At 39.1% G+C, this 18,957-nt stretch overlaps 1 protein-coding gene across 1 annotated transcript in view; it reads right to left on the bottom strand.

Moving 5' to 3' along the window:
• The window catches only part of IMPG1 (interphotoreceptor matrix proteoglycan 1), a gene marked incomplete at both ends in the record, with an annotated part of 119,761 nt that overhangs the window by 22,115 nt on the left and 78,689 nt on the right, over nt 1-18,957 (bottom strand). The window contains 2 exons of the mRNA XM_081042014.1: nt 7,531-7,750; nt 10,481-11,028. Of these exons, the coding sequence (XP_080898140.1) occupies nt 7,531-7,750; nt 10,481-11,028 (768 nt within the window). The remainder of the gene's footprint in view (nt 1-7,530; nt 7,751-10,480; nt 11,029-18,957) is intronic.

Genomic DNA, 18,957 nt, shown 5'->3' with positions numbered 1-18,957 from the left:
GCCCTGGGCCATTTTGATTTTTTTAACCCGTTCTCTGGTTTAAATTTGTATAGTGGAAATGTATACTTTCCCAAATGTGTACTGTCAGCACCGGCCTCGTCCATGGCCTTGACACCTACTTCATAGGCTAGAGGTCTATTCAGCTAATACCCATTTCGTTAAAACTGGTTTGCCCAAAATCATTTTGAAGTATTTTTATATCCTTGAGTTAGCTTAATAATTTTTGTTTTATTTTTTGCATTAAATTTTTTAAATGAATTAATCTATGTACCCTTGGTAACTAGTTATGTATTTTCCATAACATCTAAACGATATGTTGTTTTTATAATCTTGAGAATACTTAAAAAACTGGTTAGTATTAAGTTGGAAGACTTTTTGAGTTTTACAAAATTTTATTACAGTTGAACTTTAAAAGACAGTAAGTCACACAAAAAAGAAAAGATAGGAAAAAATAGAACACCTAAGTAGATGCAGATAGATTGGACAGGGCCTCTTCGACAACCTGGCTTTACATGAACTGGCTCAGCATAGCCTTCCCTTCTTTCCAGGCTGAGCTCCCTTCGCTCCCTACTTACTATCCCTTCCAGAAATGTCTGCATCCTCCTCCTGCCCTTTCTGGAATAGCTTCTCCCCACCCTTCTCTGACCCATCATATACCAAGGTATCATACACTCAGTATTGCCACCTGTCTAGGAAGCCTGATTGATTTCTCTGTCCTCTGTGCTTCATAACATTTTATATCCTGATGATTGTATTCAGCAGACTCTATTGTAGCTTTTTATGTATGTGTCTATTTCTCTTGGTAGGCATTTAGCTCCTTGAGAGCAGGGATGGGCTTGATTCCCCTTTGGATCCTATGCCTAAAGTAGTTCCTTTACTGGTGGCAGATAATCCCTAAGTGCTTACTGAATGTGTGAATGAACAGAGACCCAAATCATGGTTGCATAAGTATTTACTTGTCTAGCTTTTCTATAACAGCAAAATAAGGGCCAGTGGGAGTTGGAGGCTTGGACCTCTTTGTTGGTTTAAGAAAAATCATCCATCATTGGAAGGGAGAAAAGCTGACCATATGACTTTCGATGTCACGCTAGAGCAGTAACAGTCCCCTTAGTAAACAGAGATCACCTGTGGGCCAAGCCAGCCACCCGTCTGTACTTTTACAGCTGGCAAGCTAAGTATGGTTGTTTAGGTCTTTAAATGTTTATATAAGTGCCTTCATAATGTCCTCGATTTTACCTTTTGTCTCACAGAGCCTAAACTATGTACTATCTGGCTCTTTAAGAAACACTTTGCTGAGCCCTAAGAGGCAGTAACTTTGTTTGACTTATCGTTTACTATTGATTATGGCATTTTACAACTCTGTAAAGGTAGAAGTTGTAGTATAGAAAACGGGTAAGATACAATGATTGTATTTTTAATTTTGTATTTAGCTTACTCTTATTTTATCATTCTTCTTTGTTCTCTGGCTACATAAAATTCCTGTTTCCATATCCTCTTTAAACCAGATTTGTCATTTTAATAATCTTCTTATCAACTACTTAAACAAAAAATTGACACATTCTCACTATTCGTTGGTATAATAATTATGTTTTTCACATTTTGAGGGTTATTCTTTGATAAGGGTTGGAGGGGGATGTGGTGGGTAGGGACAGTGGTTACCAGTCTGGAGAGACACCTGCCAGTGTTGCATAGCCCTAGTTCTAATCTTTTTTCTCCCAAGAGGTGGGATGTATTAACACACCCAGGAACTCAGTTTTGCTTTATGTTGTCATCCTGGTTGGGAAAAGATTAAAATTATAGAATGCTTTCTCTGTTTTCCAATGATAGATTCTTGAGATTCTCTCCCATCTACCAAGTATTTGACATACAGTATTTCCAGCAGCTACCCTTTTTTCTCTAAAGATTTCCCCTTTCTCTTTCAAGGAGAGTTTTCTCAACCGATTGGACTCATGCCAATAAGTTCAAGCAAATAGTGGCAAGCTCAAACCTGAATTAGAGAGGTTTCTTTTCATTGCTGAAATAACCTTCTGGTATTATTTGTGGTTTTGATTAGCAGTGCCCCAGTTATCTTACTACATGCTGGGAGCTGGGCATTGCAGTGCCTCAGCCCAAGCCTTAGATACTGGAAAAGATCATGCCAGCAATAGAGCCAGGGGCTTTATAAACTGTAATTTGAGTCCTTGTTCTCCAGAAACCTGAATTATCTCCATTTGGGGGCCAGGGACCTGAGAAGCAGCACAATAAGTTGGTTGCACTGGTTGGTTGTACGAGGAGGACATTTTAATCAGCTCATCTGTCAATCACCATGACAGCTTACACTCAAGTGGACCACCAAAAGGAGAAAATCTGGATCATTCAGTCATGCTGAAAATCTAGAAGCAAATAGCTGTCATACTCTAGATTTCTTTTTTTAAAAAGGAAAAAACTATCTGCATATTTTCCCTTAATTTGTTTTAAAATCTAGACACCCATTTCTTCTATTAGAATGGTGCAAAAGTAATTGCGGTTTAAAAGATTAAATATAATTGCAAAAACCGCAATTACCTTTTGCACCAACCTAATGTTATGCAATCAAAATATCAATTTTGTACATATTTCCCAAAACTAAAGTTGTACAGGAGAACTGATGCTAGAAACACTTTACTGTAACTGTACAGGTTTTTATGGAAGAGCATTTAAAAATTCAGTTTTAAGAAGTCTTATAAGATATGCAGATTCATAGAAGTGAGACAGTAAATAGCACTGTTCAGAAGCATGGGTATGTTTTGAGTTTTGGGGCTATCTCCACCCTGGTTTTGGGACAGGGAAGAGGAGCTGTGAATAATGTGAGTCTGCCTGAGTGGGTCTGTAACCACTCTTGCTCTTGGGTAGCCACGTCTTTCTGCTTAGCAGCCATCACCCTCTAATGGTAGCTTGTATTGCTGTCACTGCCTCCTGTGTGGCTAATGTCCTGCCTTTCCAGCTCTGGTGCCCACAAAAGATTCTCTTCTTGACCAAGTTCTCCTCAGACTCCACTGAAATTTTCAACTCATCTTCTACTTTTGGACTTCTGTGTTGTCTCTTGATTGTTCAGGTTTGGCAAGAATCCTGCTAAGTTGGTTTAGTTAGAATCCCACATCCTCCGTATCTGATCACTCTCAATATCTGAGCTGGTTCCTCATCCTCCACTATCTCCCAGGTGATATCTGATCACCCTGCCTTGCCTTAGCAAGAATCCTTTTAGGTCAGTTTAACCACCTAAACCCACCTCTGATGTTTCTTCTTAGTAATTTTCCATCCACAGCCCCCTACCCTGCTGCTTAGCTGTAGATCCCCACTTGCCCATGCTGTATTACTCTCTCTCCCTCACCCCACGGCCCCATTGCAGTGGTCCCTACACCCATCAAGACGGTCCCCCTTGAATGAAATCTTCCTTGCTGTCTTTAACAAGTGGCATTGAATAATGGTTTCTTTAATAGTCTGGTTGTCTTTGTGGCTGCGGCAGCCTGCTCAGGCCTCGCCACACCGAACACCATTGACCGTCTCACTGCCCAAGACCAGCTCAGAGGGACTAGAATTCTCTACATTAATCTCTGGCTCAACATTCTCTCTTCTATTCAGGCACCAGGCCTCAAGAAAATAGAATTTAAAGGACAAAACTCAGAGCTTTCCTCATTATGGGATCTCACCTTAGTGATTCCCAGACTCACAAGAATTTGCAACCAATTGCAGCATATCAGAAAGTGCTCACTAAGTCTTTTTGAATGAACAAGGCATAGCTTTGATCCCAGCATCATTCTACGGTGTCCCTCTTTGTCCACACTGGAAGATCCTTTGGGAAAGGGTGGACTTCCATGCTTTAACATGTTATTCAGTGGTGGATGACTGCTTATTTTTTGTATTAAGAATGTAGAAGTTGGTCAAGGCTGAGTCATCAAGCACTTGCTGGTTACAAGTGGGTGAATCTACCCTTTACCTTTGGTGAAATAACTAAACCAGGATCCCTAGTTGTGAGTTAGGAAGCCCTCTCTACTCCTTCCCTGTCCTTCCCCGCTTGCTCATTATACCGCCCTGCCTCCCTTTACCCACCCTGTTGATTGGGGGCAGCATGGCGTAGTGGCTTCTCACTCTACATAGGAACCCTTTGGGATATTGGATTTATTTAGATTTACATAGAGAACTTCATAAAGTTCATTGCTGTTTATTTTTAACTTTTTTAAAATCCATATTTGGCGTTCTAATTCTGCTGTCCTCAAGCCTTTGGTTCAGGCATGATTCACGTCCTAGCTGGCTCACTACAGTCATTTCTTGGCAGACCTCTCCTAGTCATTCATTCACTCATTCATTCCTTTATGCATTGTCAGTATATTAAGAATTCAGATTTTCTCACTCTCCAAGTATCTGGTAAGAAAGAGTAAGTGTGGGGACAGAGGCAGGAGTGCAGTTTCCAGGCTCTCGCCCTCACGTGGAAAGGTGCTGGCTCAGGTAGTAAATGGCCATCAACTGTGATTGGACGGCCATCAGCTGTGGCTAGTTGGCCGTCAGCTGTAACCAGTGAGCCACTGGCCACTAACATAACTGCCGTGGCTACGCTAGCAGCAAATGGGGGCTAGTAAGAAGACGGTGGCTGAGCGAGCAAGAGCGGATTACAGAGAGGCGGATGCCGCCACCGAGAACATAGTGGTATGACTCCCCTATCTATGGCTCCGTGGGTGTTCCTTTTTGGCCTCACCATGCCCTGTGTTCTTATGTGCGAAGCAGGAGCTGAGACCCCACATGCCACCCTGCATGACAGTAAGGTAATTTCTCAGGTTGTCTGGCGCACTCTGGCTTTACCGTATTAACCCACCATTAAAAGATGATTGGGCATCCTACTCCACAGTACACTAGGTAGCCAGGGGCACCTCTTGGGTTGCTTAGCATAAATTTGGCTCCAGCAAAGACTAGGGCTGATGTTAGCACCATCTCTTTCCTACTGCCATTGGCGTCCTAGAGAAAAGCTACACAGCTGAACTCTCACAAGAAGTTAATGAGAATAATTTCAGTTCCAACCTCCCCTTAAATACCTTGTCACAGTGCTTTATGTTGTTCTCACTGGTACGCTATGCAGGTTACAAATTATTAGTCAAGTTAATAATGACCATGTTGCAATATTAACTAAACATTTATTAGTCAACTACAATATGTTGAATGTTATGTTACGTGTTGTCAATACAGTCCCTCATCTGTGGGTTCTGCATTTGTGGATTCAACCAATCTTGGACCAAAAACATTCAAAAGAAAAGTTACATTGTTGCTGATGTGTAACCTGTACCTAGGCCTACCATGGCTGTGTCTGTACCGAACCTGTACAGACTTTTTTCTTGTAATTATTCCCTAAAAAGTACAGAATAACAATTTATATAACATTTATATTGTATTAGGTATAATAAGAATTTTAGAGATAATTTAAAGTACACAGGAGGATGTGCAAATATTATGCAAATACTATGCCGCCATTTTACATAAGGGACTTGAGCATCTTCGGATTTTGTTATCCTTGGGTTGGAGGTGGGATCCTAGAACCACTACCCTGTGGATACTGAGGGAAGAATCTGTTATTTGAGTTAATCCTCACACCTGTTACTATCCCTATTTTCCAGTTGTGATTAATTGAGTGTTGACTATTAGCACACAGGTTTCACATGCAGGACTATGACCCTCCAAGGTCAATGCTGTTCTATTTTTTCCCACAGAACCACGGTTCCTTATGCATCCCCAGCAATGCACTACCAGCTCCCTGCCTCTTTCTAAGGCCCTTCTTAAGTGGCACCTGCATTGAGAGGCCTGTCCCGGCAGCAGCGCACCCGACTTCTCCCCTGCCTCAACTTGCTCCTTAAATTGACTTCCTCATGTTGTTGGATGGGTCTCTAAGTAAACTGAGTTCCCTGAGGGAGTGAGGAAAGGTGTGGATTGGGCCCTCACCTCCATTATGCTTTCCAAGTTCTCCCTGTACACATCCTGTTATTGTTCTCAATCAACTAAAGAATTGGTCTTCTGAGTTCAACTGGCAAGGACCGCTCCCCTCCCCCTGCCCCTTCTCAGTCTGAGGAAGTTTTCAGGGGAAGAGGCAGGTAGGTATCTTACTAGCATTTAGGAGGTCTTTGATTTCTAAGAGGAGCCCAGAGGGCTTTTGCTCACCCCCGCCTCCACCCCTTTAGAGCTAAATATTCCTAGGCTCAGTGCCTCAGGCCCGCTCACATTTTAATGATCATATTTACCAAGTAGGAGGCAATTTCCTTAAAGTTGCTAAAAGTTCTGCTCTGTCAAAGATAAGTGTCTCCCAACTGAGTCTTTTTGTTTGGATTTTGCCCTAGGCCTCTCTCTCTGCCTTCTTTGTTAGTCCACAGAAAGCCAGAGAGGATGCTAAAAGATTCACTTCACTAATTCATAGTGAATTAGGAAGCTTTGTTTTCAGCATGACTGGATGATTGCATTGGCAGTAGATTTGGAACCTTGGCCACTTGCACTCAAGGGAATTAAAAAAAAAAAATTCCGTCAATTGGTTAGAAAACAGAATTTTTAAAATAATGGTGGGAACAGCTCCCAATTTGGGCACAGCTGTTTACAATTGTAATCCATTATGCTTTATTATTTGAACAAATGCTCACTTTCTATTGTGTAGCTTTGGGCTGAGCCCCCATATCTTTTGAGAGTTTTCTTCACATCTAACTCTTCTTTGTTTCAGTCTGCACACGGAAGCTGATCTATCGTACACAAATGGGAAGGGACATTATCTTCTTTCTTTGGTAAACTGGCTTTTCTCCAGGTTTGAATTTTGGTCTAATGATTTTTTCCCCCCCTCAGAACGCTGTTTCATGCGGAACTTTGTTATAAAGAGGTGATTCTCCTAGTTAACTGTGACTGGCAGGTTTCTAAGGTAGGAACCCCCCAGGTTGTTGCAGTTCAGAGAAGGTGCTTTTGACTTCCAGCAGAATGTCAATTAGTTTGGCTGTGGGCTATATTTAAAAAAGAATCTCTTAAGCACTGCAAAAGTTTTGCTCTCAGGGGAAATTAAAGCTCTCAGATGGTGAGGCAAGAGGTGTGCTTGTTCTTTGCTTTTCCTTGTAGGAAACCTAACTTTAACCTGAATGTGTTAGAATCCTACCTTTTGAATAAGGTGATCCATAACTTCCAAAAGGTTATTTTATCAAGTGTGATTTTAATTTGATTTTCTTTTTTAAATTAAATTTATCGGGGTGACAATAGTTAGTAAAATTACATAGATTTCAGGTGTACAATTCTGTAATACATCATCTATATATCACATTGTGTGTTCGCCACCCAGAGTCAGTTCTCCTTATCACCTTATGTTTGACCGCATTTACCCTCTTCTACCACCCTCCTCCCCCTTACCCTCTGGTAACCACTAGACTATTGTCTGTGTTTATGAGTTTCTTTGATTTTAATTTGATTTTCATGATCTCAAGTTGAGCTGCAAGCTTAAACAAACCAACGAACTAACCAACAAACCCCAAAACTCTGGCAAATTTATGGTTTGAATTCTTTTACCTGGTTCAATGTTGAGAGAGTAGCTGTCTATTTCCAGATCAAGTTGTTGAGCTGCAGCAGAAAGAAAATCCTTCAAGACCCCGTGTACAGCCTTAGTGAGATTGTAGGGCACTGACTTAGCAAACCTCATTTTGCTATTCACGATCACACTCCCATTTCTGAAGTTAAGTATTTCAAGTTGCTTAAATCCTGTAAGATTGGATTGTAAATATGGAACCAGCTGCAAAATAAAACATGGTTTACTTTTAACTGTGTTCTAAGCACTCAGCTGTCGCTAATTCCATTTATACTCACTTTTCATTATCTGAGGTATAAATTTCAGTGCCTATTTATTTATTTATTTATTTATTTGTGTATTTGGATTTAATGTGAGATGAGAACACCATTATTTAATGATCTATTTGCAGTGATTATGTCCCCCTATTTCCATATTTCTATTTGTGTATTGAGATGGATGGGCAGTAGTTATCTTCATGATAAATTGTGAGAACAGAGGATTCAAAAAATCCAGTCCAATGCTATCAGCAAAGCAGCAATGCCAGGTTCAGTTTTTTGTTTTTAAATCCAAGTAAATAAAAACATGTTCCAAAGTGAGCCCAGGAGCCGACTGAGCCCTCTGCCTGTATAATTGGAAATCTGTTTGGAAGTAACTAATTTGAAATGACCTACTGAAATAAACAACAGCTTAAACATCAGCTTGTCTGTTTATGCAGGCATTGTTTCACAGTCAACACAAAAGCAGTGATATGGAAAGAGCAGGGAACTGGCAGTCAGTCCTGGAACTGTCCCTAAGTACTGTGTTTCCCCGAAAATAAGACCTAGCCAGACAATCAGCTCTAATGTGTCTTTTGGAGCAAAAGTTAATATAAGACCCGGTCTTATTTTACTATAATATGAGACCGGGTCTTATAATAATAATAATAATAATGATAATAATAATAATAATATAATATAATACTGGGTCTTATATTAATGTTTGCTCCAAAAGACACATTAGAGTTGATTGTCCAGCTAGATCTTATTTTCAGGGAAACACAGTAGCTGTGTGACCTTCACTGACCTCCTTAACCACTGTGTTGTACCTCAGTGCCTTTATCTGAACTGTGAGGGATAAGAAAAAGTGGTTCCCTAAGGACCTTTTCCAAACTACAATTGAATCTGAAAAGTATGCCCCACGACACTGGGCTTCAGGTTACACCTGCCTCTTTTGAGCCACAGCCATCCTTGAGATCACTTTTCAGAAATGTTTAAAAATCAGCAATGTCTGCCTTGTTCCTGGCCCTGAAAGTGAGCCCATCCTTCATGAACTGACGAGCCTAGGGAGCACTCAGATGCAAGCTGCAATCTCCCAGGCTTGGCTCAGACCTGCTTTATCTTTGTCCCTCTCCCCACCCTTCCAGAATTTTGACTCTGATCTTGACCCACATTCTGGTCCTGCCTCCCGCCCTCAAGATTATTGTGAAAATAAAATGAAATTTTATGCAAAGTGTAGAACTTCTTTTTTCCAATCCATTCTCTGCTGATTTCTCCTACTTACTTTGGGCTCATTCTTTGTGTCTTAGCATTGCTTTGGACTCTGGTGGGAATTCCCTGTCTTCACCTACTGTGTAGACGACTAGCTGCTCCCTTCTTCCAAATTCATTCTCCTCTTTTTCACAGGAAGTCGACTGCCTAGCTAGAGACCACATTTCCCAGCCTCCCTTGCAGCAAGGTGTGGCCACGTGACTAGTTCTCACCAATGGAATATGAGTGTAAAAGATGTGGGCAACTTTGGTGTCACTTGCATAGAAAATTGCTTGCTCTGGGCTTTCTGTCTTTCCCCTTCTTACTGAAACCAGGATGTACCAGTGACCTAGCTTTGACTGTGTGAATGAAGAAACACTCTTGGGATTGGCAGAGTTACATGATGGAAGGAACATGGATCCCTGAATGACACTGTAGAGCAGATCTGTCCGACTCACTAAGTGACAAATAAAGTTCTATCTTATTTAAGTTACTATATTCTTAATCTTTTCATTATGGCAGCTTAGCATGTATTCTAATTACACACATGGATTAGGTGTACTGGGACTCTGTTCCCTGAAACTGTCTCAATTATCTACTCTCCTCATTGTGGGTGGTGGGGGTGTTAGATTGCACAAAGACTTCCTGTAAAGTTCACTTGAAGGATTAGTTTTTATATAGTTTTAATTTGCATAATGATTTAACTTATATGAAGCTTACAAATATTTTTTCTTTTATTTTCAGAAATTCTGCAGTCTTTGTGATTCTCATATTGGCCCTGACTGTGTAGAGTTCCCACATAATTCAGCATTTCTTATTGGATATGGATTTCTTATTGTACATGTAGAAACAAAACAAACCTGTGAGTTTTGGGGGTGTGTTATAATCAAAGATATACTATCATGATAATCTTCTCACTTTCTTTGTTAGGGATCAGGAATGATAAGCCATTTAGATATTTTTTAGTTTTACAAAAATGTAAGAGGAACTGAAAAAAAAATCTCTACACTTAAACTTTTGGCCTAATCTGTGCTGGACCTTTCTAGCTTTGAGCCCTTTCATCAGATGGTTGGAAAACAGCTTATGGCATTATAACTTAGGAAAAGTCTGCTCATATTACTTTTAAATCCCAAGTTCAGTACTCAAGTAGCTATGTATTATTCCTGGGAAAACTAAACTTGGAAGAACTGTAATGAAAAGACCATAAGGATAAGTTTGTTCCTGTTAGGCTGGGCAGCGGTGTCTGCCTCGTATGTCCACCACAGAACTTACTTGCCTATTGGACCTGAATCCATCTCAACACTCTAGCTGAATGCCTTCAGCAACAGCCATCTCAGAGGCTTGTCTCTTCCAATCTGAATTGCTCAAGGAAGCCAGTGATTATATTATAAAGTAATAAAAAAAGAAGAGACACACAGAGAATTAATTGTAAGCAGTACCCACTCACCAGTTGTGTGAATCGGTGTTCCAGCGCTTGGTACTCCAGAGAGCTCTTGTTGAACAGGTCATTGGAGAAAGGCATGTTAGCAACACGCAGACTGAAGAACACCACCATCTCGTGGCCCTTGGTGGCGATGGTCATAGAGCTAGTGGTGATATACTGTAAAGCTGGGACAGGAGTGGTATTCTCCAAGAAATAGTCTGGGCTGGAAACATATCCACTGAACCCTGGTACCTCAAAGGAGGTGGGAATGTTAGATAGATCCATTCCATCTAAGTCTCTGACTATATCTTGGCTGCTTGGACTCAACCTGCTGTCTTCTGAAGATGCAGACAAATGTGACATTTCCAGAGCTGACTGGCTGATGGCAGAATAATCATTGGTGGGGCTGGTTAGACCTGGAATTAGTACAGTCTGGTCAATGGACATTATGTTTGTGGCACTTTGATCAGTCAGAGAGAAGATGCTTGATGCAGTGAAGAAAGGTGAAGTTCCTGACAGGGTGGTCGAGGCTATAGCAGGTGGAGATAAGGAACTGTCCATGGAGAAATCTCCTGAGACCAATTCATTACATCCAAGCATTCCCCCAAAGAATAAAAAGAGAAAAAAATCCAAAGTTAACTTAAAGAACAAACAAACATTTACCTTGATTATTTTAATGTCATATTTTAAAAACAAGAAGTTTGTACAGAAAGAGCAGGCAGACCTGTGTCCAAACCGGAGACAGAAGGTAGATACTGTACCCATTTTATTCAGGCCCAAAACTTCCAGATATATGAAACTAAAAGATTACAGTTTACCTAGAATTTCTGGAATTACTGCCCAGCCAGACATAGCACATCTAGGAACCAGTTGGTAAAAACTGACTAGGTTATCAGGTGGTGCCAAACCACTGATGGTGCTGAAATAGATTTGGGTCTCGTATTCCAACCTAGAACTCCCAGCCAACTAGCTATACAGTTTTGGCCCAGAAATTTTATTCACCTTCCAATCATGCATGCTTGCAATTTTTTTTTTTTTTTTGCAATTGGATTTTTAAATTTTTTTGGAATCCCAGTTACTATATTTTGGTAGTTTTTCTAATTAAAATTTAAATTGTGCTTTTCCCAAACTGCATAATCTGACTGAATAACATGTCAATTTGCAAAATGGTATTGAGAGAATAAAGATGAGGGTTGCCTATATAATTTGAACTTTATATTGACCATACAACTTGCTAAATATTTGATAATATTTAAGTCTTATCACTTACAGGGTTATACTTTCACAATTTCTACCACCATTTGGCATTGCTTTCTTGGATAAGTACACAATGAACTACTGAAGTCCATTCTCATTTTGATGCAAAATTAAAATCAATAAGCATTTAAGAAAGTGGTTATATGAAACTATCAGGTAAAGGGATTGGTGTGTTATTAAAATATTCCTATAAACCTAAATATAGAGCCAGTGACAATATCTAAGGCATTAGAAAGCTCAAAACAGGGTGCTTCCTGATATTGCTTCAGTGGCATTTTGGCAAATATATGGGAAAGCTGTACTGAAATCTAAATGCTAAGCATGATAAATGAACTGTCTGGATGCAGATATAATCTTTGGACTCTCAGTCAGCTAATTTACTAGAGTGCAATCACCCAAACTGAAATTCCAAGTGATAAACAGCTCTGAAAGGTGGAATCATATTAGTTTTATTAGTTTCTTAGTTTCTGCCTGTTGGTGAATAGTACCTGGATTTCAGAGAAGCACCCTCTTTTCTCTCACCCGTGGAGGATGCCTAGGTGTGTCTACCCATAATTCCTTCAACTGTCAGAAACGATATTTCCTAACATCCAAGATCTCTCTGGATATACACTTGTAGTTTTATTCAAATCTCCATTGCCTGCATATTTGTATCATCCCCAAATTCATATGTTGAAACTCTAATCTCCATTGTGACAGTATTTGGAGGTGGAGTCTTTGGGAGGTAATTAGGTCATAAGGGTGGAGCTCTCATTAGAGGGATTAGTGCCTTTATAAGAAGAAACAAGAGAGGTGATCTCTTCCTTTCCTACCCCTCCCCTCCCCTCCCCTCCTCTCCACTTTCTCTCTCTCTCTCTCTCTCTCTCTCTCTCTCTCTCTCTCTCTCCCTCTCTCTCTCCCTCTCCCTCTCCCTCTCCCTCTCCCTCTCCCTCTCCCTCTCCCTCTCCCTCTCCCTCTCCCTCTCCCTCTCCCTCTCCCTCTCCCTCTCCCTCTCCCTCTCCCTCTCCCTCTCCCTCTCCCTCTCTCCCTCTCCTGTATGAGGGTACAGCAAGAAGTCATCTGTCTGCAACACAGAGAGAGGGCCTTCACCAGGAACCTAATTAGCCAGCAACTGGTCTCAAGACTTCCCAGCCTCAGAACCGTAAGAAGTAAATTTCTGTTGTTTAAGCCACCCAGTCTATGCTATTTTGTTATGGAAAGGTCTGGGATGAGTACATTGAAAGGCTTTAAGTGCTATCAGTGATTGGATTTGACTTCTTTGTGCCATGGGGAAATACATATGTATCTGTGTTGCTGTGATGTGATCTCTGTGCTCCCCAGATGATAAAGGTCTGGGAGGAAGCACAGTGACAGAGGTTTTGCTCCTGGGCCAGCATCTCATTACTCACACCTTTTCCACTATATAGACTTTAGCCAGATTAAAATAGTCTGCTGTATTAGGTCATCAACCAATAAAACTGAAGTTCTACCTCTTTCGCTTTGCGGCATCTTAACATTAATCATTCACATTCACAATAAACCTATTGAAGTTATTACACTGATAAGAATAGTTGGATATTTAAATGTAGGGCTGCTGGATAAAATACAAGATTCTCATTGGAATATACTAAAAAATTAATTGCTGTTTATCTGAAATTCAAAGTTAACTGGGTACCTTGTATTTTTCTTTGCTAAATCTAGCAGCTCTATTTAAATGTGATTTGAAAAGACGCCTACTCTTTCTTGCCTTGATATTGAAACTACTAAGACCATATTCCTCTGAAATAAAAATGTCCAAAACTCACCACTACTTATAAATATATTTTAAATAAGTTTTCATCAGATTCATATGTAGAAATTAGACATGGCAATGGCACAGGTCATTCAAACATTAAGTTTTTCACACTACAACAAAACAAAAGCCAAGGTCATTTATTTCATCATGAGGTGTGCAAAGTAAACAGACTCAAAATAACTTGACTTTATAGCTGTTGTGTTTGAGTATGTGTGTTTGTTCCTGTGAGGGTGTGAGGTATGTTTATATGTATGTATGTATGCATGGTGGGGATACTGGTTAGAAGCCGAGCTGCTGGTTGTAGAGCCAAAAGCCTATTTTGGTCACTTTCTGGGCAGGAGACCTGTCAAAAAGCAAAGACCACAGATGAAATGGTCCAAACCAAAGTAGATGAACTCAGGTCGAGCTAAAGTCCAAAGTCAAAGTGATATCAGCTAGTAATGGGTGAAGATAGGCTCAGTGGGGCCAGCCAGAAGCCCCACTAGTAGCCAGAGGGAGGCCACGTAGAAGATGAGGAAGATATGAGGGGCAAGTGCAGAGGAAAAACTATTTTCAGTGCTGCTAGAAAGGCTCACATATATACACAGAGACACTAAATCATGAACATCAAGTGGTCACCTATTATGTTTAAAAATCTTAAAAGATTCTATAATCTCGTTTAGGTCTTCAAGTGGCATGATCAGCAAGTTCTTAATTCTATAGCAAAGAAATCCACTCATCATAACAAGAAAGTTATTATCTTCTTTTTTGGCATATTATAGAGCTGAAACATAAGTGTTTATTATTCATTCATTCAACAAATAAATATTGATAGCTTAGAATGCGCCAGGCACTGTTCCAGGTGTTAGGATAAATCAGTGAATAAAACAGATAAAAGTTTCTGGCCCCAAGGAGCTTACCATCTAATGGAATAAGATGGAAAATAAACAAAATAAACATAGGGAGATATATAGTATACCAGAGGGTGATAAGTGCTATGGAAGTAAAATGAAGCCGGAAAATGGTTGGAAATACTAGATTTGCAATTTTATATAGGGTGGTCCCTGAGTATATAGTATTTGAGCAAGACCTGAAGATGGTGAGAGAGTGTAGCCATGCAGAAAATGTAAATGAAAAAGCTAAAGAAGGATATTTTTCATGTTCCAGGAACAGCTAGCTGGAAAAGCAGCAGGGCTACAATAGAGTTCTATACTATCAATCAAGTGTGAGGGTGACGAACGATATTTTCAAACACAAAGTCTCAAAAAATTCCTCCCAGGCACCCTCTCTTAGAATGTGCTTACTTAAAATAATGGGGTAAACCAAGAAATAGGAGGGAATGGGTTACTGAAAATAAGTTAGGGAAATCCCCAGAAATATGGTGAAGGGGTATCATCAAGAGATAGGTAACCCAGGTGTAAAAGGCAACCAATTAAGATTAGATTAGTCTGAAGACACAGGTATATGGAATGCTTGTATCACCAAGCCCTCTGCCATTGTACCAAATTTTAGCTTGACAAAACTGCTGAAGGATGTGCTCTACAAAACAAGAGAGTAAGCACAGAGAGAGAAGGCTTGAGATCTAGGGATCAGAGAATCCAACTAAGGAGAAAGGCCAAGGAAATTCTAAGGATGATAACAAAGGGAAGTGCCAGGTGACAGCTGTCCAAAAGGCCTAGAGAGTAGTAGTCCAGAAAGAAAGAGAAAGAGGTGTCTACAAACTGGAAGTGGTAAGTTACTTGATGTAGAAATTTGTACTGGAAATTTTAATGGAAAATTTGGGAAGAATTGGCATTAAGTATAATGAAAACTAAGCAAATGAAAAAATATCAAAGAGAACATTAACTCCAGGAAAACAGAAAGGAAACAGAGCAAATAGTGTAGCTCAATATACAGAGGGTGTCAAAAAAGTGTATGCACATTTTAAGAAAGGAGAAAACTGAATTAAAATTGTAATAATATATTCCAATAACAAAAGATAAATACAAATCATGTATATACATTTTTTTTGCATCCCTGGTATAATGTAAACACTGAATATTGATTTAATAATAGTTATCCCCATATTGAGAGCGGATAGTATTGTAAGAAACTTAAATTCTTATTTATAACAATAGAAAGTCAATAAATGATATAGAAAATTGATGACTCAAAAGTTATATATTATTTTTTTTCCAACTTTTTAAAATTTATTTTAAGTGTGTTTTTCTAGGACCCATCAGCTCTACGTCAAGTAACTGTTTCAATCTAGTTGTGGAGGACGCAGCTCACAGTGGCCCATGTGGGGATCAAACCAACAACCTTGTTGTTAAGAGCACCGCTCTCTAACCAACTGAGCTGACCAGCCGCCCCTGAAGTTATATATTATTTAAAAATATAGGAAGAACAAATGCCAGAAGAAATAGCTAATAGGGTTAAAAGGCACTACTTTTGGTAAGTGGGACTACACAATGGGGAGGTATGAGATAGCAAAATGCTGTATTTGTCAGAACACTTTAATATGATTTAACTTTCAAAAAAACTAAACTTCATTTTGAGACAATTTTATATTTAAATGCAGTTTTAAGAACTAATAGAGAGTGGCATCAGTAAAAATGTCAGAGTAAGAAGCTCCGAAAGTCAAGTTATCCTTCACATTTGAAAGTTACAGGTGCCTAGTAAGTAGCTCTGATATAATAAGAAATACACATTTGGTATCTGGCTCCAGTTATTGACACAGAGCTCCTAAATTTCTGACCCTTGGGCAGCAGCTGGGAAAGTGTGCTATGAAACCCATTCCAGGGGGAAGCTGGGAGCTGTGCATTTTCGATTGCTGCTGTGCTGAGCCTTGGGGGATAGCCATAGGAAGTACTTGCATTCCCATGTAAAACTGCCTCTTTGTTTTCTGTGGTTCCAGGGGACTTGTGAATGCTGAGCCGTGGGATTTGGAGCCAGTCCTTCAGATGGCAGCCATAAAAGTTGGGAACCCTCAACTTATAGTTGGTTGATCAGAAGTGTAAGTGACAGCCTGGGACTTATGACTGGCAAGGGGTGGGGGCAGCTTTGTGGCACTGAGCCCTGTACCTGTGAGGTTTGCGCCAACTCCAGGTACTGTCATAACCAAATTGTAGGACACCCAGTTGGTATCTGGAGAATTGGTTGATGTGGGGAAAAACCCTGCACATGTCATATCAGAAGTGTTGAGAATAGAGAAAGAATTTTCCTTTTAGTAGCCAAGCCCTCAGGAGCTTTGTGACCCATGAACCCTTCTTGAAACAATGATCTGATGATATATTCCAGCCAACTAAAAGATAAATGAAAGCAGAAGACTCAGGAATGTAGAAGTAGTGGTAGAAGCTTTGAGAGTGAGCCCTAAATCCATTGAAATACATAAATCAGTCCAAGAAGCTGAAGAGGTTGTGGTTGCAGTACCAATTTTAAATTTATAAACCTTGACAGTGGTAAAATACTCACCTAATTACCAAAGCTTGGGGTGTGGGAGAGTGAAGATGCTGGATTAGGAGTGTTCTGATAATTTTATTTTTCATAGCAGTACATCAAAAATGCTGCCTAATGTTGATACATATAGTGTAAATGATAATAACTCCACATTAATATTTTAGGTAATCTTTCTTCTTAGCCTTTAGGGATCTTGTAAGAATGAATATCTCATGATGTAAGGAAACATTTGCCTGAAAATCAGAAATTTCTTGAGTTCATTTCAGTTGCTTTTTCTTCTGTTAAATATCAAGTAAAATTAAATGTAGTCCATTTTATTAAAATGGCTGCATAGAAAAATTCTGTATTTGTGAAACTACTTCTATTTAGCCTATCTTTTAAAATGTATTGAGAGGACAGCTGAGTGGCTCAATTGTTTAGAGTGCAGTGCTCATAACACCAATGTTGCTGGTTTGATTCCCACATGGGCCAGTGAGCTGTGCCCTCCACAACTAGAATGAAAATAACCACTTGACTTGGAGCTGATAGGTCCTGGAAAAACACACTGTTCCTCAATATTCCCCAATAAAAATTAAGACAGAACAAAACAAAAGTTAAAAATAAATGTATTGAGAGATATCTGGAATAATAGGTATCATTTAGTTATTTTTAAGCAGCCAAATTTTAGCAACATTAATTTCCTGTTTTTTGGGTTTTTTTTTTTGGGGGGGGTAATATTCTTCATCCTTTAACATTTTAAATAATGAGCATATATCATTTAAAAAATAATAGTAATTACTATTTTTTAAAAGCCTATTGTTTAGTCCTTCAACATAAATGTACATTTTTTTAAGGGAGTTGAGTTTGAGGTTGCTGAAATCTCCAAAGCTGTCTCGTCTCCATAAAATACATAAATACACATTACATAATTGTACATTTACATAAATATACATTTTAAGAAGTTTCTCTCATAGGTGTTATTTTTAGATTTTTGTAAACTTCAGATAAAAATAGCTCCTTGGTTATCTGGGGTAAATGGAAAATTTCAAATACATCTACATACTAACTAAAAGTCTTAAGCAGAGCCACCACAGAAGAATCAAAAGTATTTCAGTAGCAAATCTTTATTATTATTAACAACATTAAAATAACATATGGATTAAAACTGAACCTGGTGAGAAACTTAATTTCTAAACACTGGAGCTTTCTTACTATTTTAGTTAGGTGTTTCAATCAGATTATAGCCTCAAAATCTAGTCTTAGAATTGAGGATGGAATGAGAAGAAACTAATATTTATTTGGCACCTGTTAGGTTCTAGGTACTATACAAGGGATATGTAAAAATTTCTCCATTTACTTTAAGCCATCTTATAACCTTCCAACTGATTATACATTCTGCACTTGCTACTCGATGTGAATTATTGGAGTCTTTGAAGTATCTGTCTAATTATGTCTTCTTAAGTGGATAATTCAAAGGGGCAGCCCAAGGCTACAAAGATAAGTGTCCTCTCAACCAGTGGTCATCTGTGGAATGAAATATGCATGTCTATGTATTCTAACATGAGGCATTTCTCTTCTCAAATCATAAATCAAAGGCACATTTTTTTCCAGTCTAGCATATTATGCTTTTCCTTCATAAACAAAAATGCTAAATCTATGAAATCTTATTTGACTTAATCCCTGCTTCAAGTTATATAAAAACTACAGAGCTCAGAACCACATCACCCTGATTACTTTCTCTTCATTGTAACACGATCTTAATGGCATTCAATTTAGAATCAGCCATACAGAGGAAATAGTGAGAATGCATTTGGAAAAAGAGCCTCATGGATATTTTTCCCTGGCTTGTTGGTGGCCTTAATGAATTGTTATTGCCATCTCTGAAGAAATAAACATTTTGGGATGAATGAAGTTATTGTGACATGGATTTGACCTGCAGTGATGTTGTAGCTTTTAATAGCATGGCCATAATTCAATTCTGAACGGCTTCTGAATTATTTATTCCAAGACTATTGAAAAGGTTGTGTTTTTCAAGCTTTGACTTGCAAAGTGAAATAATCAATATATTTTTCTC

This window comes from Rhinolophus hipposideros (genome assembly GCF_964194185.1).
Source record: "Rhinolophus hipposideros genome assembly, chromosome: 3".
NCBI lineage: Eukaryota > Metazoa > Chordata > Mammalia > Chiroptera > Rhinolophidae > Rhinolophus > Rhinolophus hipposideros.
The sequence above is the reverse complement of the archived record's forward strand: the minus strand, read 5'-3'. Positions and strand labels throughout refer to the sequence as shown.